The 19345-nt window shown below is 37.9% G+C and overlaps 2 protein-coding genes across 7 annotated transcripts in view; one reads left to right on the forward strand and one right to left on the reverse strand.

Annotated features, from left to right (window-relative positions):
- Positions 1–19345, forward strand: part of Girdin (protein girdin) — a 110075-nt gene that overhangs the window by 85684 nt on the left and 5046 nt on the right. For 2 of the 6 annotated variants that reach the window (XM_067788354.1, XM_067788355.1), the window contains one exon: positions 7611–8135. The exons of 1 other annotated variant lie outside the window; for it this stretch is intronic. In XM_067788354.1, the coding sequence (XP_067644455.1) occupies positions 7611–8135 (525 nt within the window). Of the gene's footprint in view, positions 1–6984; positions 7382–7610; positions 8886–9006; positions 13426–15297; positions 15446–19345 lie in introns of those variants that run through there. 3 more of the 6 variants (XR_010953576.1, XR_010953575.1, XM_067788356.1) reach the window with 3 other exon arrangements.
- Positions 11238–18594, reverse strand: Tasp1 (Taspase 1). The gene is made up of 3 exons (XM_067788370.1): positions 18433–18594; positions 17358–18358; positions 11238–17284 (listed from the first exon to the last, which is right to left on the reverse strand). The coding sequence occupies exons 1-3, from the start codon at positions 18464–18466 to the stop codon at positions 17201–17203; spliced, it is 1119 nt and encodes a 372-aa protein (XP_067644471.1). The 5' UTR covers positions 18467–18594; the 3' UTR covers positions 11238–17200.

Consider the following 19345-nt stretch of genomic DNA (forward strand, 5'->3'; position numbering starts at 1 on the left):
TTTTCAATACATTAAACGATCTGAAATTAGAATCGAAAATTCTAATTTCTGAGCGTATTTTGCTTTTGAAAATTTTAAATGCCAAATAAACGTAAGAAAGATACTTTTAGCTTGGAAACCAAAGTTCAGATCTTGAAAGAAAGCTTGACAAAGGTGTTCAAGGGAAGCGGTTAGCCCTAGAATCTGATGCGGTGCTATATGAAATCGAATAAATCATCAATTTTACGCGCTGTTTCTAATACCTATAATGAGGCTAACAAAAAATTATTGCATTGTTTTTGATTTATTTTTGGCTTTTTTAATGCATTTCTATCGATCTTTTATGTATTTTTAATGAAAAAATATATTTATTGTAATTGGAGTTTTTGTTTTTTGGATCTTTTTTTGATTTAACGTATATTATACGTATCTATGCATATTTAATAAAAAAAGATGTGATATGTCTTTTACTGGATTGTTATTTTATGTTTTCTTGTTTTTTGAATAAAATTTAATAATTGTAGTTTATTAATGCAAATACACTTAATTTTTAAGGTTTTATACAAATAAAAAAACGTCCAGGAATTAGAATTTTTCAAAAATTAGGAGCTTCCTAAAAACAAAGTGGTTCTAATTTATGAGCATCTACTGTAATAGATGAAACGGCTGATATACGTATATCAAAAAATTTGGCAGTTTCGATTCGAGTTTTTGATCAAAAGTGCATTGATAGATTTTTAGATTTGATACCTTTGACCGATAGTAGCACGGAGGGTATTTTTAATGTCATTATTAAATCTTTGAAAGACCATTCAGTACCACTTGAAAAAATGATTGGTTTCACTGCCGACAATTGCTCGGTTATGATGGGAGCAAAAAGCGGAGTGCAAGCAAGGCTGAAGCAAGTTGTTCCAAATCTGCATGTTAATGGATGTGTTTGTCACATTTTGAATTTAGCTTCAATTGCCGATGACAAAATTTATAAATTTATTTAATAATTTGGTAAAAATTTAAACAACGTAACATCAGGACCTTGTAAATCTCTTCAAAGCCTTATCTCCCGGGAGTGGGATTTGAACCCGCACTCCTACGATGGTTCAAGTGTTAAAAACGCATTCAGCCACGTCATGCCTTAGTTGTTGTAAACCTTATCCCAACTGCCTTCTTTGCATATTTTTTTTATTCATAGTCCATACTTCGTATGGCATCATATGGTAAAGTTATGCGTTGGTAAGGCGGTTTTTCAAAGAAACTTGGTGTTGTTTTTGTTGTATTTATAGAACTAAAACGAATTAAGCAATGTTGTCTATTTGTATGAGTTTTTACTTAAACGTAAACTGTCATTTTTTTAACAGCCCCTTAGGAGGGCAGTCGGTTCTATGTACCGGCGCGACTCGGGATTTTTCCCGACCAAGGACTGTCATTTCAGTGTGACCCCATTTAATTTGTTTCGTCCCTCCCACAAATTGTCATCCTCCCAGCAGCTCCTTGCAGCAGGACTGCTACATATTCTCTTACTCCGGGAAGGTATCGAACCCAATCCGGGTCCGTCTCCTGACCCCGGTCCTGAGAAATGGTTTTGCTGCATTTGCCAGAAAAGAATCTTTTTAGGACGGTCATACTCTGTTCAGTGTGTCTCGTGCAAGGGATGGTTGCATCGGACAGGTTGTTCTGGGCTTGATCCCAAAACCCGACGTCCACGTAACTTTTATAAATCTTTTGTGGCTCCTTGCTGCTCACGCCCAAGGGCGTCCCGTAGTCTACGCCTAAGCGTATCCCCACTACCTTCCAGCAGCTTCGCTGCTCAGCAAGCCACAACAAGTACGCGCTGCTGCTCGCGCCCCACGGCGCCAACAACTCAAACAGCTGATACCACTCAACTACTACCTTCGTAGTAGAGCTGGTAGCAATGCTGAGCATCAGCCCCTGCCCCCGTCTTCTTCTCCCCCCTCTTTTCTGGCAGCAATCGTGCAGGTCAGGGAAACAGACTCTTAGTCCCTGCCTCCGTTTGCACCGTCTGCCAGCACAGAATATATAGGTTTGCGACTTCCGCTCAATGCAGCTCCTGCCTTGGGTGGTGCCACTTTTCTAGATGTTCTGGTCTCCGCGACGGCAACCCCTCGACGGGTTTCATCGCGCCATGTTGCCAGGTCGCAAACCCAAATCATCCGGGTACCCCAATGCTTGCCCAAGGGCGCCCAGTCCCAAGGCCACAACAGAAATTGCGTCCTGGCCTTCCACAACCTAGGCGTAGTCACCCCTCACTTACCCCTAGAGTGGCGGCGTCACCCCTCATGCACTTCAGAATTCTGCAGTTCAACTGTAATGGACTAACTGGGAAGATTACGGAGATTTCATGAAGCGGCACAACATCCGCATTGCTGCGATTCAAGAGACTAAACTCACAGCAAGATCTGCATTGCAGACCTGCTCTGGTTATAATGTCCACAGGAAAGACCGCGAGAGCGGAAATGGAGGCGGCCTCGCGTTTATTATACACCACTCTGTGCAATATCATATATTTGATCCTGGCATCGACCGCAGTGACAATGTCTTAGAACGTCAAGGCCTATCTGTCCGGTCAGGCGATGCAAATCTAGAAATCATCAACATTTACATCCCTCCTGTCACCTGTTGCCCCAGTGGATACCACCCTAATATCGAGGCCTTACTCACTGGCAACAATCGCATTATCTTAGGCGATTTCAATGCCCATCACGACCTATGGCATTCAAACTTGCGGGCGGACAGTAGGGGTGAGATGTTGGCAGATCAAATAGACGAAACGACGTTCTGCACAATAAACGGAGACGCCCCCACACGTATGGTAGGAAGCTGTCATAGCTCGCCAGATATCTCAATCGTGAGCGCAGAACTCGTAAACTGCGTCAACTGGTAGCCGATGGTAACATTGGCATCCGACCACCTGCCCATACTTATTTCGTTCGAGCGTACCGCCAACTTCATCGTCACCGAAAAACGCACTTTCATAAACTTCAAAAAAGGAAAGTGGGAAGAATATAAATCTGCAACAGACAGCAGCTTTGCTGCCCTCCCTATCCCGACTGATGCCCGCCAAGGGGAGCGTGCCTTCCGTAAGGTCATTGAATCCGCCTCGGCACATTTCATTCCCGCCGGGAGAATTCCCGAAATCTGGCCCCACTTCCCGGCGGAGGCCGCGAGCTTAGCGAGGGAACGCGACCTTATAAGACAGCTTGATCCAGGCGACCCCCAAATAAGGCATATAAACCAACGCATCAGATTGCTTGTGGACGAACACAAGCGGGCGAAATGGGAAGAGCACCTAAGAGGTTGTAACCTCTCTACCGGTGTAGGTAAACTTTGGTCCACCGTAAAGTCCCTATCGAATCCGGCTAAGCACAAAGACAAAGTTTCCATCGCCTTTGGCGATAAGGTGCTGTCGGATGCGAAAAAATGCGCGAGCGCTTTCTGCCGACAATATATAATGCATCCTTCGGTCGACAAAGATAGACGGAGAGCCAATAGACACGCACATAAACACAAACTCAGCGCGTCACCAATTACCATCACCGCTAGAGAGGTTGAGGACGCCATTGGTCGCGCTAAACCATCCAAAGCAGTGGGCCCAGACGGCATAGCCATGCCGATGCTTAAAAACCTAGGGAAAGAGGGTTTCAAATATTTAGCGCATGTCTTCAACCTGTCTCTTTCCACCTTTGTCATACCCGAGAAATGGAAAATGGCCAAGGTGGTCCCGCTACTAAAGCCTGGGAAACCAGCTAACGTAGGTGAGTCATATCGTCCGATATCTCTCTTATCGCCAGTGGCAAAGACGCTTGAAGCCATTTTGCTCCCTTATTTCCAAGCACATTTGCAGCTAGCCCCTCATCAGCATGGCTTCAGAAAACTCCATAGCACTACCTCCGCGCTAAATGTCATTAGCACCCAGATAAATTGCGGTTTGAATCAATATCCCCACCATAGAACAGTACTCGTAGCGCTAGACCTATCAAAAGCTTTTGATACGGTCAACCATGGCTCGTTACTGCAAGACCTGGAATGGTCCACCCTTCCCCCATGTCTTAAAAGGTGCACCGCAAATTATCTGGGTGGTCGGCAGGCATCGGTGCAATTCAGAAACGAAACATCAAAACAAAGTAGAATTAAACAAGGGGTGCCACAGGGTGGTGTCCTATCCCCGCTTTTGTTTAATTTCTACATATCTAATCTACCTTCACCACCGGAAGGAGTCACAATCGTTTCCTACGCCGATGACTGCACAATAATGGCCACAGGCCCAGGCCCAAAGATCGATGAGCTATGCAATAAAATAAACGGCTATCTCCCTGATCTGTCCAGTTTTTTCGCCTCGCGAAACCTGGCATTGTCACCGACTAAATCTTCCGCGACCTTATTTACAACATGGACGCCCCAAATGTCGACCATATTGAACATCCACGTCGATGGCACTACGCTACCGACTGTCCTACACCCCAAAATCTTGGGTGTGACGTTTGATCAGGATCTACATTTTGGTGCGCATGCAACCGCAATTGTTCCAAGAATTCAGAGCCGTAATAAAATCCCCAAATCCCTTGCTGGCAGTACCTGGGGAAAAGATAAAGAAACGCTCTTTACCACATACAAAGCAATTAGCCAGCCGATTACGTGCTACGCGTCACCCATATGGTCGCCAAGCCTAAAAACCACCCACTGGAAGAAACTACAGGCCTGACAAAATACTGCTCTCAGAATCGCCACGGGCTGTCTTCTTATGTCCCCAGAACACCATCTGCATAATGAGGCGAGAATACTCCCCATCAGGGAGAGAAATGAGATGCTGACCAAACAGTTTCTGTTGAATACCCAGAAACCTGGGCATCCCAACAGACATCTGATTGACGAACCAGCACCGCCTAGGGGCCCAAGGAGTCATCTCCGTAAGTATTTTGAGGAAATACGGCACCTGAGAACCCAGCCGTATGAAGCGGAAAAACACAAGCAGGTCCTTGGTGAACTCCATAGACAGGCGTCGGACCTTTATGTCGGGAATTGCCCGGTGAATCCAGTACTTGAAGAAAAATATCCAGAACTCGCAGAAGAGGAACGCATACTCCCCAGGGAAACGCGTGTCACTCTTGCTCAACTTCGTTCTGGATACTGTAACAGGTTAAACTCTTACCTATCCAGAATCAACCCCGACATACAAAATGTATGCCCTGCTTGCAATGTGTCCCCACATGACACCAACCATCTCTTTAATTGTAATGTGGAACCAACGCCTCTAACACCCCTTTCCTTATGATCCACCCCTGTTGAAGCGGCAAGTTTCCTTGGACTCCCGTTAGAGGATATTGATGACAATTTGTTATCGGTCGCGGCTATTAGGTGGGGCGAGCATTGCTACAACAACAACAACAACAGGGCAGACTTTCAGAGTTATGAAGAACATTTCGGTACAGAAATGCATGTTATACTAAAGTACGTCCCCACAAGGTGGCTTTCTAGGTCTAAGTTCGGGTTTAACCGAACATTATATACTCAGCGTGAGCTTCAATTGCACATTTCATTTCAGATAACTTACTTCTCCACATAATACGTGGCACCGCCCGTTTAAAAAAAATGTCTCCCCATTTCCTCTTACAGTAAAACTTGATAAGTGAAATATAATTGATTCAAAATTATTTTTTGCAAAGGTTAGCTTATTATTCTAGTCTACGACCCTTTTAAACCCTTTAAACTTGTTTTATATCTAAGTTGCCGTGGTAATTAACCGATCCCGTCCATTTTTACTACAAATCTTGTCTGCTATAAGGAAAATATGTGTACACAATTTCATTACGATCCGTGAATTTTCTTCGAGTTATGGCTCCCGAAACATAGAAAATTGCTTAGTCATAAAAGGGGCGGTGCCACGCCCATTTTTTTTAAATTTAAAGTTTTTCCTATTTATTGTTATGAATCCACTTGGGAAATGAAATACCATTGATATAAAGCTCTTTCTTGCAAATATATAGCTTATTTTATTCGTCCACGACCCTTTTAAAAATCTGTTATATAATAGCGGGCGTGGTCCTTAACCGATTTCGTTAATTTTTCTTCAGAGCATTCCTTATAGTAAAGGCAACCTCTCTGCCGAATTTTGTTACGATGTGTTTAACGATTTTTGATTTATGATTAATATATGTAAAATTGATTTTATGACAAGTGGGCGGTGCCACGCCCATTTAAAACAATTTCTTTTAAATTTTTATCAAGCGTCTTAATATCAGTCCACACGCCAAATTTCAACATTCTAGGTCTATTATTTACTAAATAATCAGGTTTTTTTGTGTTTTACAAAATGTTATATATATAAAAGTGGGCGTGGTTATCATCGGATTTCGCTCATTTTCAATACCAATCTATCCAGGGTCCAGATAAGCTCGTGTACTAAATTTGGTGAAGATATCTCAATATTTACTCAAGTTATCATGTTAACGGGTAGACGGACGGACGGACATGGCTCAATCAAATTTTTTTTTCGACACTGATGATTTTGCTATATTGAAGTCTATATCTATCTCGATTCCTTTATACCTGTACAACCAGCCGTTATCCAATCAAAGTTAATATACTCTGTGTGCAAAGCACGCTGAGTATAAACAGCAGATTTACAAACGTGTGGTTTTTTGTACGGATTGTTAGAAGAGAGCTTAGTTTCATTCCATGAAAAGTTCAATGATTTCGAGAAAAAAGCAAAGCAATTATTACCTGGTGTAGGTTATATAGAAATCGTAAAACGTACTCGTCGTAGAAAAAAACAATCTAATGACGGAAACGCTCCAGAAGCCCAGAAGTAGAATTTTCGCCTCGCTATTGTTTTAGGACAAAAGGTTTCCTCGAAGTCATCGGCAATTCACAGTGAAATCAAACGACATGCGAAAGTGTGTATGGAAGTTTCAGATAGATTTGCATTTCTCATCAACTTTTCTCCATGTGACCTTCACGAACCTGTAAATAACTAAGTTATTTTTATTGTAGAGACTTGAAAGAATGTTTCATTGAAATAAAACAACTCCAAAGTTACGTGAACTCCAGATACACTGATGCACAAAAAACTCAGTCATTTGTATAAGATTCTAATGGAAGATCAATTAGCCGATGTATTTCCTAACACAGAAAGAGCTCTTCGGATTTTTTTAACATTAATAATCACAAATTGTTCTGACGAACGATACTTCTCGCAATTAAAAAGAATCAGCTGCTGAAAAAGCTACAACGCATTTGCATTGAGTCAGATTTGTTGAACAAAATCGATATTGATGATATAATTGATGAATTTGCCGAAAACAAATGTAGAAAACGACATGTTTAAGATGTAGATAGTAATTTTATTGATATTATTACGTTGTGACAATAAATTTTTTATGAAAGATATGTTTGTATTTTTTAATCGAAAAAAGAAGGGAACGGACGTGAAACAAGGGCCCCAAATTAATGGTTGCCTAGTGCCCGTTGAGGGTTAATCTGGCCCTGTGTATAGTCTTATGAACAACCCACTTTTTTTGTTTGCCGGTGTTATTATTAACCAGTGTTAAGCTCATTAATTTATTTAAAATGTTATACTTATTGTTTTTTCTTCTTTCATTTATATTGTCATAAATTAGCCTTCAAGCGCCAGATGTGACGGGCAGTAGTTTGACGCTGGGTACAGCCGGCTCACGACGCACAGTCTATTTGATGGATGAAAATCAAAAAATTCCTGAAACAAATACTAACTGTGGTGAAATGGGTGTGGGTTGTCGATTATCCACATCTCATTCTCCGCTTAATTCAAGCGTCTGCTCATCATCGACTACTTTGGGTGGTGGTAGCGGTATCAGCACTTCGGCTGGTTTCAGCATGAGCGCCGATATTGGAATTGGTGGTGGGAGTACATGTGGTGCTGAACCCCAAACCCCTAAAAATGAAAATCCCACAACATTTTTAATGTACAACCGTATTAATACGACGATAGGAAGTGGTGCTAGTGCCGCTTCTGGTGCTGAATACGGCAATGTACCGAGCACATCACGTGATTCAACAACATTAACGCCAAGCAATACTAATAATACATCAGTGACGACGACAGCTGCAACGCAAGATGACAAAATATTGAGAAAACGCACAGAAGATAAAAGCAATAGTATTTGGTATGAGTATGGATGTGTTTAGACAATAGTATTTTTTATTAAATAGTTTACTTTTTCAAAATACTCATTTTGTATGAGTAAATTTAGGATAGGTTAAGATACAGTTATATATGTGCATTAGGGTGGGTCTATTTGTATGGACGAAAGTTAACCGATATCGCGCCATCGATTTTTCGATAGGATTTGGGCTCAGGAAAAAAAAAGTTCCACTACGCAAACCCAAAAAAATTATTTTCGAGCCTGCGAAGTTTTTTTTTTGTTTTTGTTTTTTTTTTGTTTTTGATTTTTAAGGTTTTTTTTCATGACCTACTAAACAAAATTTCATATGTATACCCTGTCCGACCCAAAAATGTTCGCTAAAAACGTTGGCGATATCAGTTTTTTGACAAAAAAAAAATCTTAATTAAAAAAACATTAAAAAACAAAAAAAAAACTTCGAACCCAAATCCTATCGAAAAATCAACGGCGCGATATCGGTTAACTTTCGTCCATACAAATCGATCGTATATAGAACTATAGTACTATATATGTAGCTGCACATATACAGTATATCACGCTTATATGCACCCGGTTATAAGCACTGAAAAATTGTAAGACACATTTCCGTATATACTTAAAAGAACACAAAAAATCAATATATGTATACTAGGGCGGGTCAAATTTGTATGGGGGAAAAAGGCTTCAGGTGCACATCCAGTTTCTGAATCTATGTATCATACTGAGTAATATTGTCCATGGGACGGACCATAGGTCTGAAATGCATTTCGAGCCTCCCTAATTTTGTTAGAAAATTTTATATCCCAATCCGAATAGCGGCTCTCACAAATAAAATACATGAAAATAAATGTCGAATTCTAACAAAATTAGGGAGGTTCGAAATTCTTTTCAGACCAATGGTCCCATGGACAATATTACTCAGTATGACCCATAGATTCAGAAACTGGATGTGCCTTTTCAACAGTAAATTTGAACCACCCTAATGTATACGCACCCTGCTTATATGTAAGAATTTTAAATTTAAATTTTAAGTTTCTATAATGCACAACTTGAATATAATATTAGTTCAGTCATTGAGCTTAGGTAGGTAGTTGAGCGCATAAAAAATATTACAGACAAGACTTGTGGAGAATTTAATAATGTACAAATTCGTAGCGAACGAGAAACGCGCGTTAGCCATAGAAAACAAGATATTTGCGAAATATTAAAACCTCCGATCTTAGACCTCGAATAACTAAACACGCTCACACGCGACTTATTGGTACTTTTAGTGCCATCTTTACAATGCTTCTTATCTCAAATTCTGAGACTAAATCCTGTTAAGACTCAACTATAAGGGCAATTCTGATAACGGTCTTTCACCACAAAACAGTCTTACGAAAGACAAAAATCTTCTCGGAATGATTTGAAAAAATTCTGTGATAACTAGAATAATCTCAAAATGCAAGAAGACTATTGGCCATTCTAGCAAACAGTTTTCGGTCTTTTGCAAGGCAGTTAGATATGCCACTGAGGTCTTCTCATTTGCTCTTGCAAATTAACAACAATATCAAAAATAAGTAGTGAACATTGAAAAGTTAATAATATAAAACAACAAGAAAGTTTTCAAATAAAGTAATGGCTTAACTATATGGTTGGCTCATCTCATCAGCTGATTTTATTTTTTTCATTTCACTGGAGTAGGGATTGTCAGAAATAGATGGCAAACTCAAAATGAAACCAACACATTGACAACATTTTCTTACTACACACAAAAGCTGCAAAGTTTTATGTTTCCATTCCATTACATTCGTCTAACACCAATACGCTGATTTTGACAATCTGAACAAAGGTATGTTGTTGCCGTAGAGACGAGCCAACCATATAGTTGAGCCATGAATAAAGTAAAGTAAAGAAAAATAAAATATTTAAAATTATTTTTGAATAAATAAATAAATGTAAGGCGCGATAACCTCCGAAGAGATTTTAGGCCGAGCTTCTCTTTCAATTAGCGTCGTGCTCCTTTTAATTCCAACTTGGCGAGACGGAACCTACTTGTTTTATGCCGACTCCGAACGGCATCTGCAAGGTAGATGAGTATTCACTGCGAGCTTTTCATGGTAGATATACACTCGGAGTGCTTGCGAAACACTGCTGAGGGGCGATCCCGCTTAGAAAAATTTTCTTCTAATTCAAAAAACTTGTTCCTAAACTTTTGATGTTGCTACGCGCGGGGCGTGAACCCAGGATCTTCGTTGTGGTAGGCGTAGTACGCTACCATCACACCACAGCGGCCGCAATAGAAATTAAATAAATCAATTAAAAAATTAGAAATAACTGAAAAAAAGTATTGGGTGATCGGCGGATTTGAACCTTGGTCGCCCTTCAGTGAACAAAAGAATCTAAACCCTTATGCTAATACCAGAGAAAATTTTAAAATACAGATATTGCAGGCGCGAATTTCAGCGGAGCAGCGAAGCTTCACAAAATTCTAGGACCTACTACCTTCACCACACCAAAAACTTTAACACAAGTTGTAACATAATTTAAGCACACAAAATACACTGATTGGTATTTTTGAGAGTAAAAATAAAAATTCTGAACAGATTAGCTGAATAAAAAGTGTACAAATAATTGTTAAATAAAATACAGACAGAGGTAGTTTAACACATTCTGCTGTGGTGAGTGGTGAATGTGACCAACTACAGTTTTGTGAAGCTTGTTTCACACTATTTTTCGTTCCTGCAATGCCTCGATTTTAAAATTGTCTCTGCTACTACTGCTGCTGCTGCTTTTCACCTCCTCCGGCAAAAGAGTAACAGCTATAAATCACCTCATGTGATGTATTTTCAATAATTTTTTCCAAAATCGTTGCACCAAGAATAGTCTAAGTTTTTCAATGGTCTTCCAAATCGTCTTACCAAAGATGGAAAACGGTTTTGCACAGTATATAAATAATATAAAATAAATTACCGTCTTTTACACTAATTTGCGAATTCGTACATATGTATGTAAAAATTCGTCTCGTTCATTTTTAACGGTGCTTATATCCGGGAAGCACAGTATTTCCATACATTAGGGTGCCTCAATAAACATGAAACGTTCCTCAGCTTGCGCTGCTTTTATACTCTCAGTTCGTCTATTTCTCCTAAGGTTTAGACTTTTCACGAACGGCCGTCTCGAACACTTGCTTATTTATTTCATAAGTGTTAGTGAGTAATGTCATCTTCGCTCTTAGCTGCTGACTGCTGCTATGTGACTGTTTTTCCTTTCTGTTTACATGCATGTGTGGCTGTTTGCTTTGTTTTTGTGTATTTCTTTAAGCGACATAGTGGTGTATCGAACTGCTAATATTCGCCACAATATGAATGAAATTAAGTATTATATTGTTTTTCAAAGGATTCCCTTCTTCCGTTGAATATCATACGCACATTATGAAATAAGTAAATATGCTATCTCAAACTACTTAAAACTTCTTCCAATCAACAACGAAACAAACTATTTTTAGCATTACATAATTTATTTACGTAATTTTTAGAATATTTTATTTTAATTATACAGTTTTTAACTTTAAATGCATCATACACTTTCGTTTCTTAATAAATCTAAAAAAGATTTATTACATCTAATACTATGAGATACAAATATACAAATTTCTATGCTGAAACTACATATCCCTCATTTACTTCAATAGTGTCATAACTCAAAAAACATGACTTTTGAGTTAATAACATATAAACCTACCCAATATCATGATCTATGTTGTATAAAAAAGTCTGTGATCAGTTAAAAATTTACCACGTGCTATAAAAATGAAAATATGCCTTTATAAATCTTTGAATGGCTCTCCTGGAAAATTGTGTTTTTTGAGTTATGACACTATTGTAGTAAATGAGCGATATGCATAGCTATGTTGTAAGCGTTAAAAATACCATATTTGCCTTCATCTCTAATATAACAAACACAGAAACATATTAAAAACAGAACACATATGTACATTAGGGTGGGTCGATTTGTATAGACGAAAGTTAACCGATATCGCGCCATCGATTTTTCGTTAGGATTTGGGCTCAGGAAAAAAAAGTTCCACTACTAATACCCAAAAAAAAAATTTTTTTCGAGTATGCGAAATTTTATTTTTTTGACTTTTTTCGACTTTGATTTTTAAGGTTTTTTTCATGCCCTACCGACAGGGTATACATGAAAATTTTACAATCAAATGAAAATTAAATTTCGCAGGCTCGAAAATTATTTTTTTGGGTATGCGTAGTGGAACTTTTTTACCTCAGCCCAAATCCTATCGAAAAATCGATGGCGCGATATCGGTTAAAAAATCGACCAAGTCTAATGTGCATATATGTACACTAGGGCGGGTCGATTTAAAAATCGCTCATTCCTCTGTGAAAATCGTATTCTAGAGATCAAAATAAGAAACTTTGCCGAAGGAACCATACCTCTAAAACGAATTTTGATGTCCCCCCCTTTGGGTCGAACTTTTGGGTAGGGGCCATTTCAATTCTACCTGCTGTGTCTTTTGGTGGCTTAAAAAAAACAACACAAGCAATTTTACGATCTGCAATTGTGTCACAGTGATGCCTTCATTTTTTAAAACGGTTGAATAAAAAACCCACACAACTATGTTTACGACATGCAAATGCATCACAGTGATGCCTTGGTTTTAAAAGGGGGTTGTAAAAACGCGAATTTCTAATAATTTTTTTTTAATTTCTTTTCTATTACTAAGTTAAATTCATTTTTTCATTTACATATGTTCTGACTAAATAAATTTCTAAAGAGAAAAATAAACTCCAAAAAGAAAAAACAGGCATTTCAAAGTGAGATTTTTCAAAATTTGCCCCTACGACCCAAAGGGGGGGGACTCAGAATTCGTTTTAGAGGTATGGTTCCTTCGGCAAAGTTTCTTATTTTGATCCCTAGAATATGATTTTCACAGAGCAATGGGCGTTTTTTTGCCTCCCAAAAATCGACCCGGCCTAATGTACACGCATATATAAACATATGTGTATCAATTTGATCGTTTCTCCTGATCACTCATAAGCTTTGGCAAAATCATTTATCGTACACATATAAATATGTATTTTTAAAATAATTATCTGTTAAGATGGCTATATTTAGATTATAAATAATTCATATGCATGTTTGTACACTACACATATTTTTATAAGTATTCACTTTTTACAATACGCGCCTTTTTTTAAATTGAGCTCAAACTTTACAATATAAAAAATAAAAATACAATTAAATAAAAAAAGTACATTTTAAATACATATCTGTTGAGGATTGTTCATCATAATAGACGTTTTCGGCTCTTTTTTGTATTTCTTAAGTATTAAAGGATTAAGAGTTGTGTAGCGCAACCCCCTCAAGGGATTGCCAGTGTATTTTATAGCTTGTTTTTCAATCAATTGCGCCCACCGTGGTGTGATGGTAGCGTGCTCCGCCTATCACACCGTATGCCCTGGGTTCAACTCCCGGGCAAAGCAACATCAAAATTTTAGAAATAAGATTTTTCAATTAGAAGAAAATTTTTCTAAGCGGGGTCGCCCCTCGGCAGTGTCTGGCAAGCGCTCCGATTGTATTTCTGCCATGAAAAGCTCTCAGTGAAAACTCATCTGCCCTGCAGATGCCTTTCGGAGTCGGCATAAAACATGTAGGTCCCGTCCGGCCAATTTGTAGGGAAAAATCAAGAGGAGCACGACGCAAATTGGAAGAGAAGCTCGGCCTTAGATCTCTTCGGAGGTTATCGCGCCTTACATTTATTATTATTTTTTTTTTTTCAATCAATTGTCACCTTCATCTATGCGGGCAGATCATGTTAAAAATATCAGTGCATCATACACATATTTAAAAGGAGGGCTAATACTTTAATGGTGCCACTTTCCGGAAATTACCTAATCAATATCCGGCAAAGGAACATCAACACCGATAACCCTCCCGAAAACGTGCTTGCCATTACCATCATCCCTGACAAAAGTTTTACGCTTTAAGCTAAAGAAACGCTGCAAACAACTAGCAAAGCGATTGCCCGGCCGTACATGTGCTACACGTCACCAATGGGGTCGCCTGATCTAAAAAACACACACTGAAAAAGGCTGCAGGCCTGCCAAAATGCAACACTCACGTGGGATGTCTTATGACCCCTGACATAGTGAGACACAAAATTATGAACAGAAACACGAAATGCTGAACAGAGAGTTTTTGCTAAATTGTGAACGACCAGAACACCCTGGCAAAAAACTGCTTGATCTAGCCCCGCCTACAAGAGGGATAAGGAAACATTTCCGTTAGTACTATTATAAAATCCGGCACCTGCCTGCGCAGCAGTTGGATCCTGACAACATATACGTACATATGAATTTAGAAATGAAAATAGTAGTCACAAAACTGATTCTCAATTCTTTCAGTTGCAGCTCAGCTCATTCTCAATTTCTTTCTCTCGCATGTAGTTGCCACATTTGAATGTTTCAAACAAAACTTGTAGTATAAATGTTTGACGTAACATTTTAAAAAGAGAACTTGTAAGTTATAGAAAAGTAAAGAATGAAATCGCTGGAAGGTAATTCACCATTGGAGTAACTATACATGTAATACGGCAAGCAAAACTTTTGCAACAAGAGGGCGCAATTTTGCATTTCGCTTGGACGAGAGGTGGCAAAATTGTACCCGATAAGTAGGTGTCCCGGTAACTCATAATTTTTTGCACAGTAAATTCAAAAAAGGGTTTTTTGGTTTTGATAACTGAAAAACTAGTTTTTTGTTGTTTTCCCATTTTGTGTGTTTTTTCGATTTGATGGTTTTCTTATTTTGGTGTTTTTTTTTTAACAAGTGGCACCATCGTCATAAGTACAAAGTAGAGAGCGCAGTGAGCGTAAAATTCTCTTTGAAATTTGCTCATGTATTGACTGTTGATCGCCGTTGAAATGACCTGTAAGATCAGTTGTGTTAACAGAAAAATCAGTTAGATTGAATAGGAATCTGTCAATTTTACAAAATTTTGTTAACTTAAGAGCGACAATTTCTCTTCTGTTGAAATGACTAGAATAATTTGTTCGCTTGACAAAGAACTCGGTCGAATTAACCATAATTCGATCAATTTCACCGAATCTCCGTTAAGTCAAGAACAACAGAACCGATTTGTTGACTTTACTAGCACCATTTCTTTCAGTGTAAGATCTGTCACGGCATAACACCAACCTATGATACACCCCTGTTGAAACTGCTGGTTTTCTTGGATTTCGGTTAGTGGTCTTCGATAACAATGAGTGGTCGTACATATTGAGTGGGGCGAAGCACACAGCAGCAACAAACCTTCGGTGAGTGCCTTTATCCGTACAAGCAGTATATTTCACAAAAGTAAATTACCTATATTGCCCTCAAGTGGCCCAATGAAACCAGGCTAATCCTGTTCACGCGATCGATTTATATATATAATAACTTTTTTTCCTGAGTCTTTGATGGACAGCGGTTTGTCAACCGCGTACCGATCTGAGACTGCTCAGCTACAGAAGAGATTTCTTCAGCCAAGCGTAATACTTAAAGAGAACAGAAGCAAACGTATTATACATTAATTATTAAGAGAGGTAAGAACAATCTTTTTTATAGAAAAAGGGAATCCGAGCTACGAAATGTGTTTTTGTCAGAGTTATAATCTTGGCATAAACGCCGAAAAGGTTCATTTTGTTCGAAATTGTTTCAGCAGGAGAGAAGAGGTTTCACAAAAGTAAATTACCTATAATCTTTCTGAATTTTCGAAGTAGGTCAGTGCATGCTTACCAAATTTAAAGGAGATATATCGCAAATTTCCTCGTAAACTGATTAGACTCAAACATTTTTTTTCTTAGGTTTTATGCCATATCAAGATGCATTCGAATCTCATTTTTATAATGTTCTTTGAAAATGTTTGCGTTATCCGTAAAAAAATCAAGTTTGGAATTATATAAATAATTATTTTAATTATATCTGTTTACAATAAAACGTGCGATCTTAAGCTGAGTTAGTTTGTGTATAAACAGACAATTGCTTTGTTTTGCAGTGTACTTACTGGCAAGTTCTTAATTTATTCTGAAATTCTGCCAAATTATTTGAAAGTGACTTATCGTCCGTAGCTTAATAATTTATTTCTTATTCGTCCGTAAAATTTATTTTTAAATTATTCGTAACACAAGCAATGCTAAAATAAACGCCCGCAACAATTAAGTAATAAAAATATCAAAAACCATAACAAAAACAATTAAAAATACAACACTAGAATAAATTTTCTGATGTGTTGCCTAGAGCTCGTTTAAGATTATTAAAATTATTACAATTCAAGGGCCGAAAAAGCAACAAAAACAGTATCAATTCCAGCCGAATATTTATTTGACTTTTCTTCTCAGGGAATTTTGAATAATAGGGTTTTATATTTCGGATTGAAAAAATTCTGAAGTTTAGCATAAACGGATATTGAAGATTGCACAAACCGGGTTTTGCATTACAAAGTTATTCGAAATATTAAAAAGATAAATTATTCAAAATAAATTTGCTATTTCGAGCCCACTGAGAGAACAGTTGGCCTTAATTGTGGCGAAAAAATCGAGCTCAACGATCGGGTTTTATTTCGGGTCCAGGACATATGCTTTCGGTGCCGGACTTTGGCGATCTCTCATATGTATTAGTGATGTTTCAAAAGAAATATTTTAGGGATAATTTCGGTTTCAGATTGACATTTGTACAACTATTTGCTGACCTATTTCGAAACTATTTTAACATAGTGTGGAGTGCGGTTGTTGTTGCATTAATTCTAAAGAAACTCCACGAAGGTTTTGGTAAACAAGCATAACCACTCTTCGATCTACTACGCCAGCCAATTTAGTGTATATGTGTGTATAATTATGTCCATTTTGTTTCCGTTCAAATTTTTTTATATCTCAAATAAATAGAATGTACTATGTATGTTCCCCATGAAATACAAATATAAGAATGTTTAATGCATACAACGTCAGTTAGTCAGCACTCATAAGTTTTGCTAATAATTTAACACCGGCAATGGCAGGCACAGCTGTGACTTACAACAGCAGACGTGTTGGTGACTAGACACGAAAATGGAAATTATGCCCATTGACTACACACGATCTACCCGGTATGCTATAAGTAGGCAGTGGTGAATATATGAACTGCAAAAGAAAAAAAATATAAAGATAAAAATTAATTAGCAATAAATATGAAGTTGTCGCTTATTGCATTTACCTTCGGCGCTTTTTGCTGCGTCGACATATAGCCTACGCAAAATGATTTGGTTGTATGACTCCACAGCACTTCACCCGTGTTATCACTGCCCGGATAATAAACGAGCGATAGTGCACCCGCATATAAACTTTGGTCGTCAGGAAGAAATGGTGATTCTAAAAATTTACTTTTTAAAGTCTTATGCAAACTTGTCACAGCACAATCACTGGTCAACAAATCACAACATATTTCTTTTGCCAATAAGGTTTTCATTAAGTATTCACCATTACCGGTGGTACAAGTAGCAACTGCAATATCATTGGAACTAGTAGCCCAACAACCTGCACCATATGTAGCTGCTTGACCTACACGTCCGGACACTTTTAGTAATAGTCCACCGGAGCTACAGCCAGCAGCGGTATTACCAGCACTATCCACACATACAGCTCCCACTGTATCGAGTGAGGCATTAATAGGAGCTGTGGTGATAGTGACAGGTGAACTGCTGGTTGTTAACAATAGTCCAGTAGGTGCAATGTTAGTTGTCGTATTTTCCTCTACTGCAGATATTTTCGATTTATAATGATTATATGAAAATTTTGCTTTTGAAGATATCATTGCTTTTGCGTCAATCATTGTACAGCCTAATTCTTCAGCATAATTTTCAGCGCCACTACCTGCCATTATCATTGGGGGTATACGTTCCATTGACAACATCGTGGATTGTCCTTCGCATAATAGACGCGCAAATCGTATGGGATTACGTATGGTGCTAACATTGGTACATGCGCCAAAGTGTAAGTTTGCACCATCCATTATTGATGCATCACATTGTACGTGACCATCCCAAGACAAGTTGGAGCCAAATCCAGCATTAGTATTACCGCAATTCTCAAGACGTACAATAGCTGCTTCACATGCGTCCATGGCTGTACCCCCTTTTTTTAATATTTCTGTTGCTCGTAAACATGCTTCTTTGATTACACGCTGGTATTTTGTTTCATCTATACAATTTCCAGCTCCTTAATAAATGAGAATGGGTGTAAAATGTTGATAAATATAATTCTTCAAGAATATTTAGAAGCCTCATCCTTACCAGTGTGTACTGCTATAAATCCAGCCATATTCATAAATACGGTATAAATTTTATATATTTAAACTTGTTTGTTTTTATTTTTGAGAACATGCAGCGTCGCTAAATTACACCTTTCTGTATAATGTAAAATCTGAATGTAAACAAATGAAATGCCAATGCACAATAACATTGTGATTTTTTTTTTGAAAGTCATAAAAGCTATCGATTGTTTTTTCTGATTTTATACCGTCGGTAAGGAAACTTAGGAATGCACGATTGATATCTATCTTATGTTATCGTTCGAATCACTGAACTGCCAAAGAAACTCAAATCTCTGGTATATCTAAAGGGCGAATTAATGGTGGGCACCATTAACAACTTCCCTTTCCCAACACAAAGCGCTTTGAAAATGCCCCATGCCCATTATTTTTTTGTATTGGTTAATTGAATAGTATGAATATATATTATAAAATATTATTTTTATAAATAATTTGACATATATTTACCTTATTTTGGTTATTTTATTTTGTGAGTCAAATGTGACTCCTGAACGTAGCAAAAACAATTTTGTTTACCACGTTCAATGAGTCACATGTGAAAATATTGGACCATAAGGAATAATTTAAGTTTTCGAATCACAATAACGGTAAATTGTTATATAAATGTTAAAAGCGTGTATTAGTGTGCTTTTTTGTTTAATTGAAGTTAGAAGTATATACAAAAATTGAAGAAAATAAGAAAAAGGTATCAGAAAAAAAATTTCGAAATTTTATATCATTTTCCTAAAGTTTAGGTTTTTTGATATACGCTCACATAGAATTCACATATATATAACGACACGTTCATACCAAGAAAGCGTCTTTAAGTTGTATAAAGAAATGAGTGACATGTGATTCATGAACTTATTTCAATACGCTCTTGTGAGTCACACATG

This window comes from Eurosta solidaginis, chromosome 5, assembly GCF_040869045.1.
Source record: "Eurosta solidaginis isolate ZX-2024a chromosome 5, ASM4086904v1, whole genome shotgun sequence".
In the NCBI taxonomy this organism is placed as follows: domain Eukaryota; kingdom Metazoa; phylum Arthropoda; class Insecta; order Diptera; family Tephritidae; genus Eurosta; species Eurosta solidaginis.

Bases quoted from the DNA above. Each gene is read 5' to 3' on its own strand.
- Tasp1 (XM_067788370.1), bottom strand. From the start codon at position 18,466: ATGAATATGGCTGGATTTATAGCAGTACACACTG. The intron at 18,359-18,432 runs GTAAGGATGAGG...TCATTTATTAAG, and splicing joins ATTTATAGCAGTACACACTG to GAGCTGGAAATTGTATAGAT. The intron at 17,285-17,357 runs GTAAATGCAATA...TTTCTTTTGCAG, and splicing joins CGCAGCAAAAAGCGCCGAAG to TTCATATATTCACCACTGCC.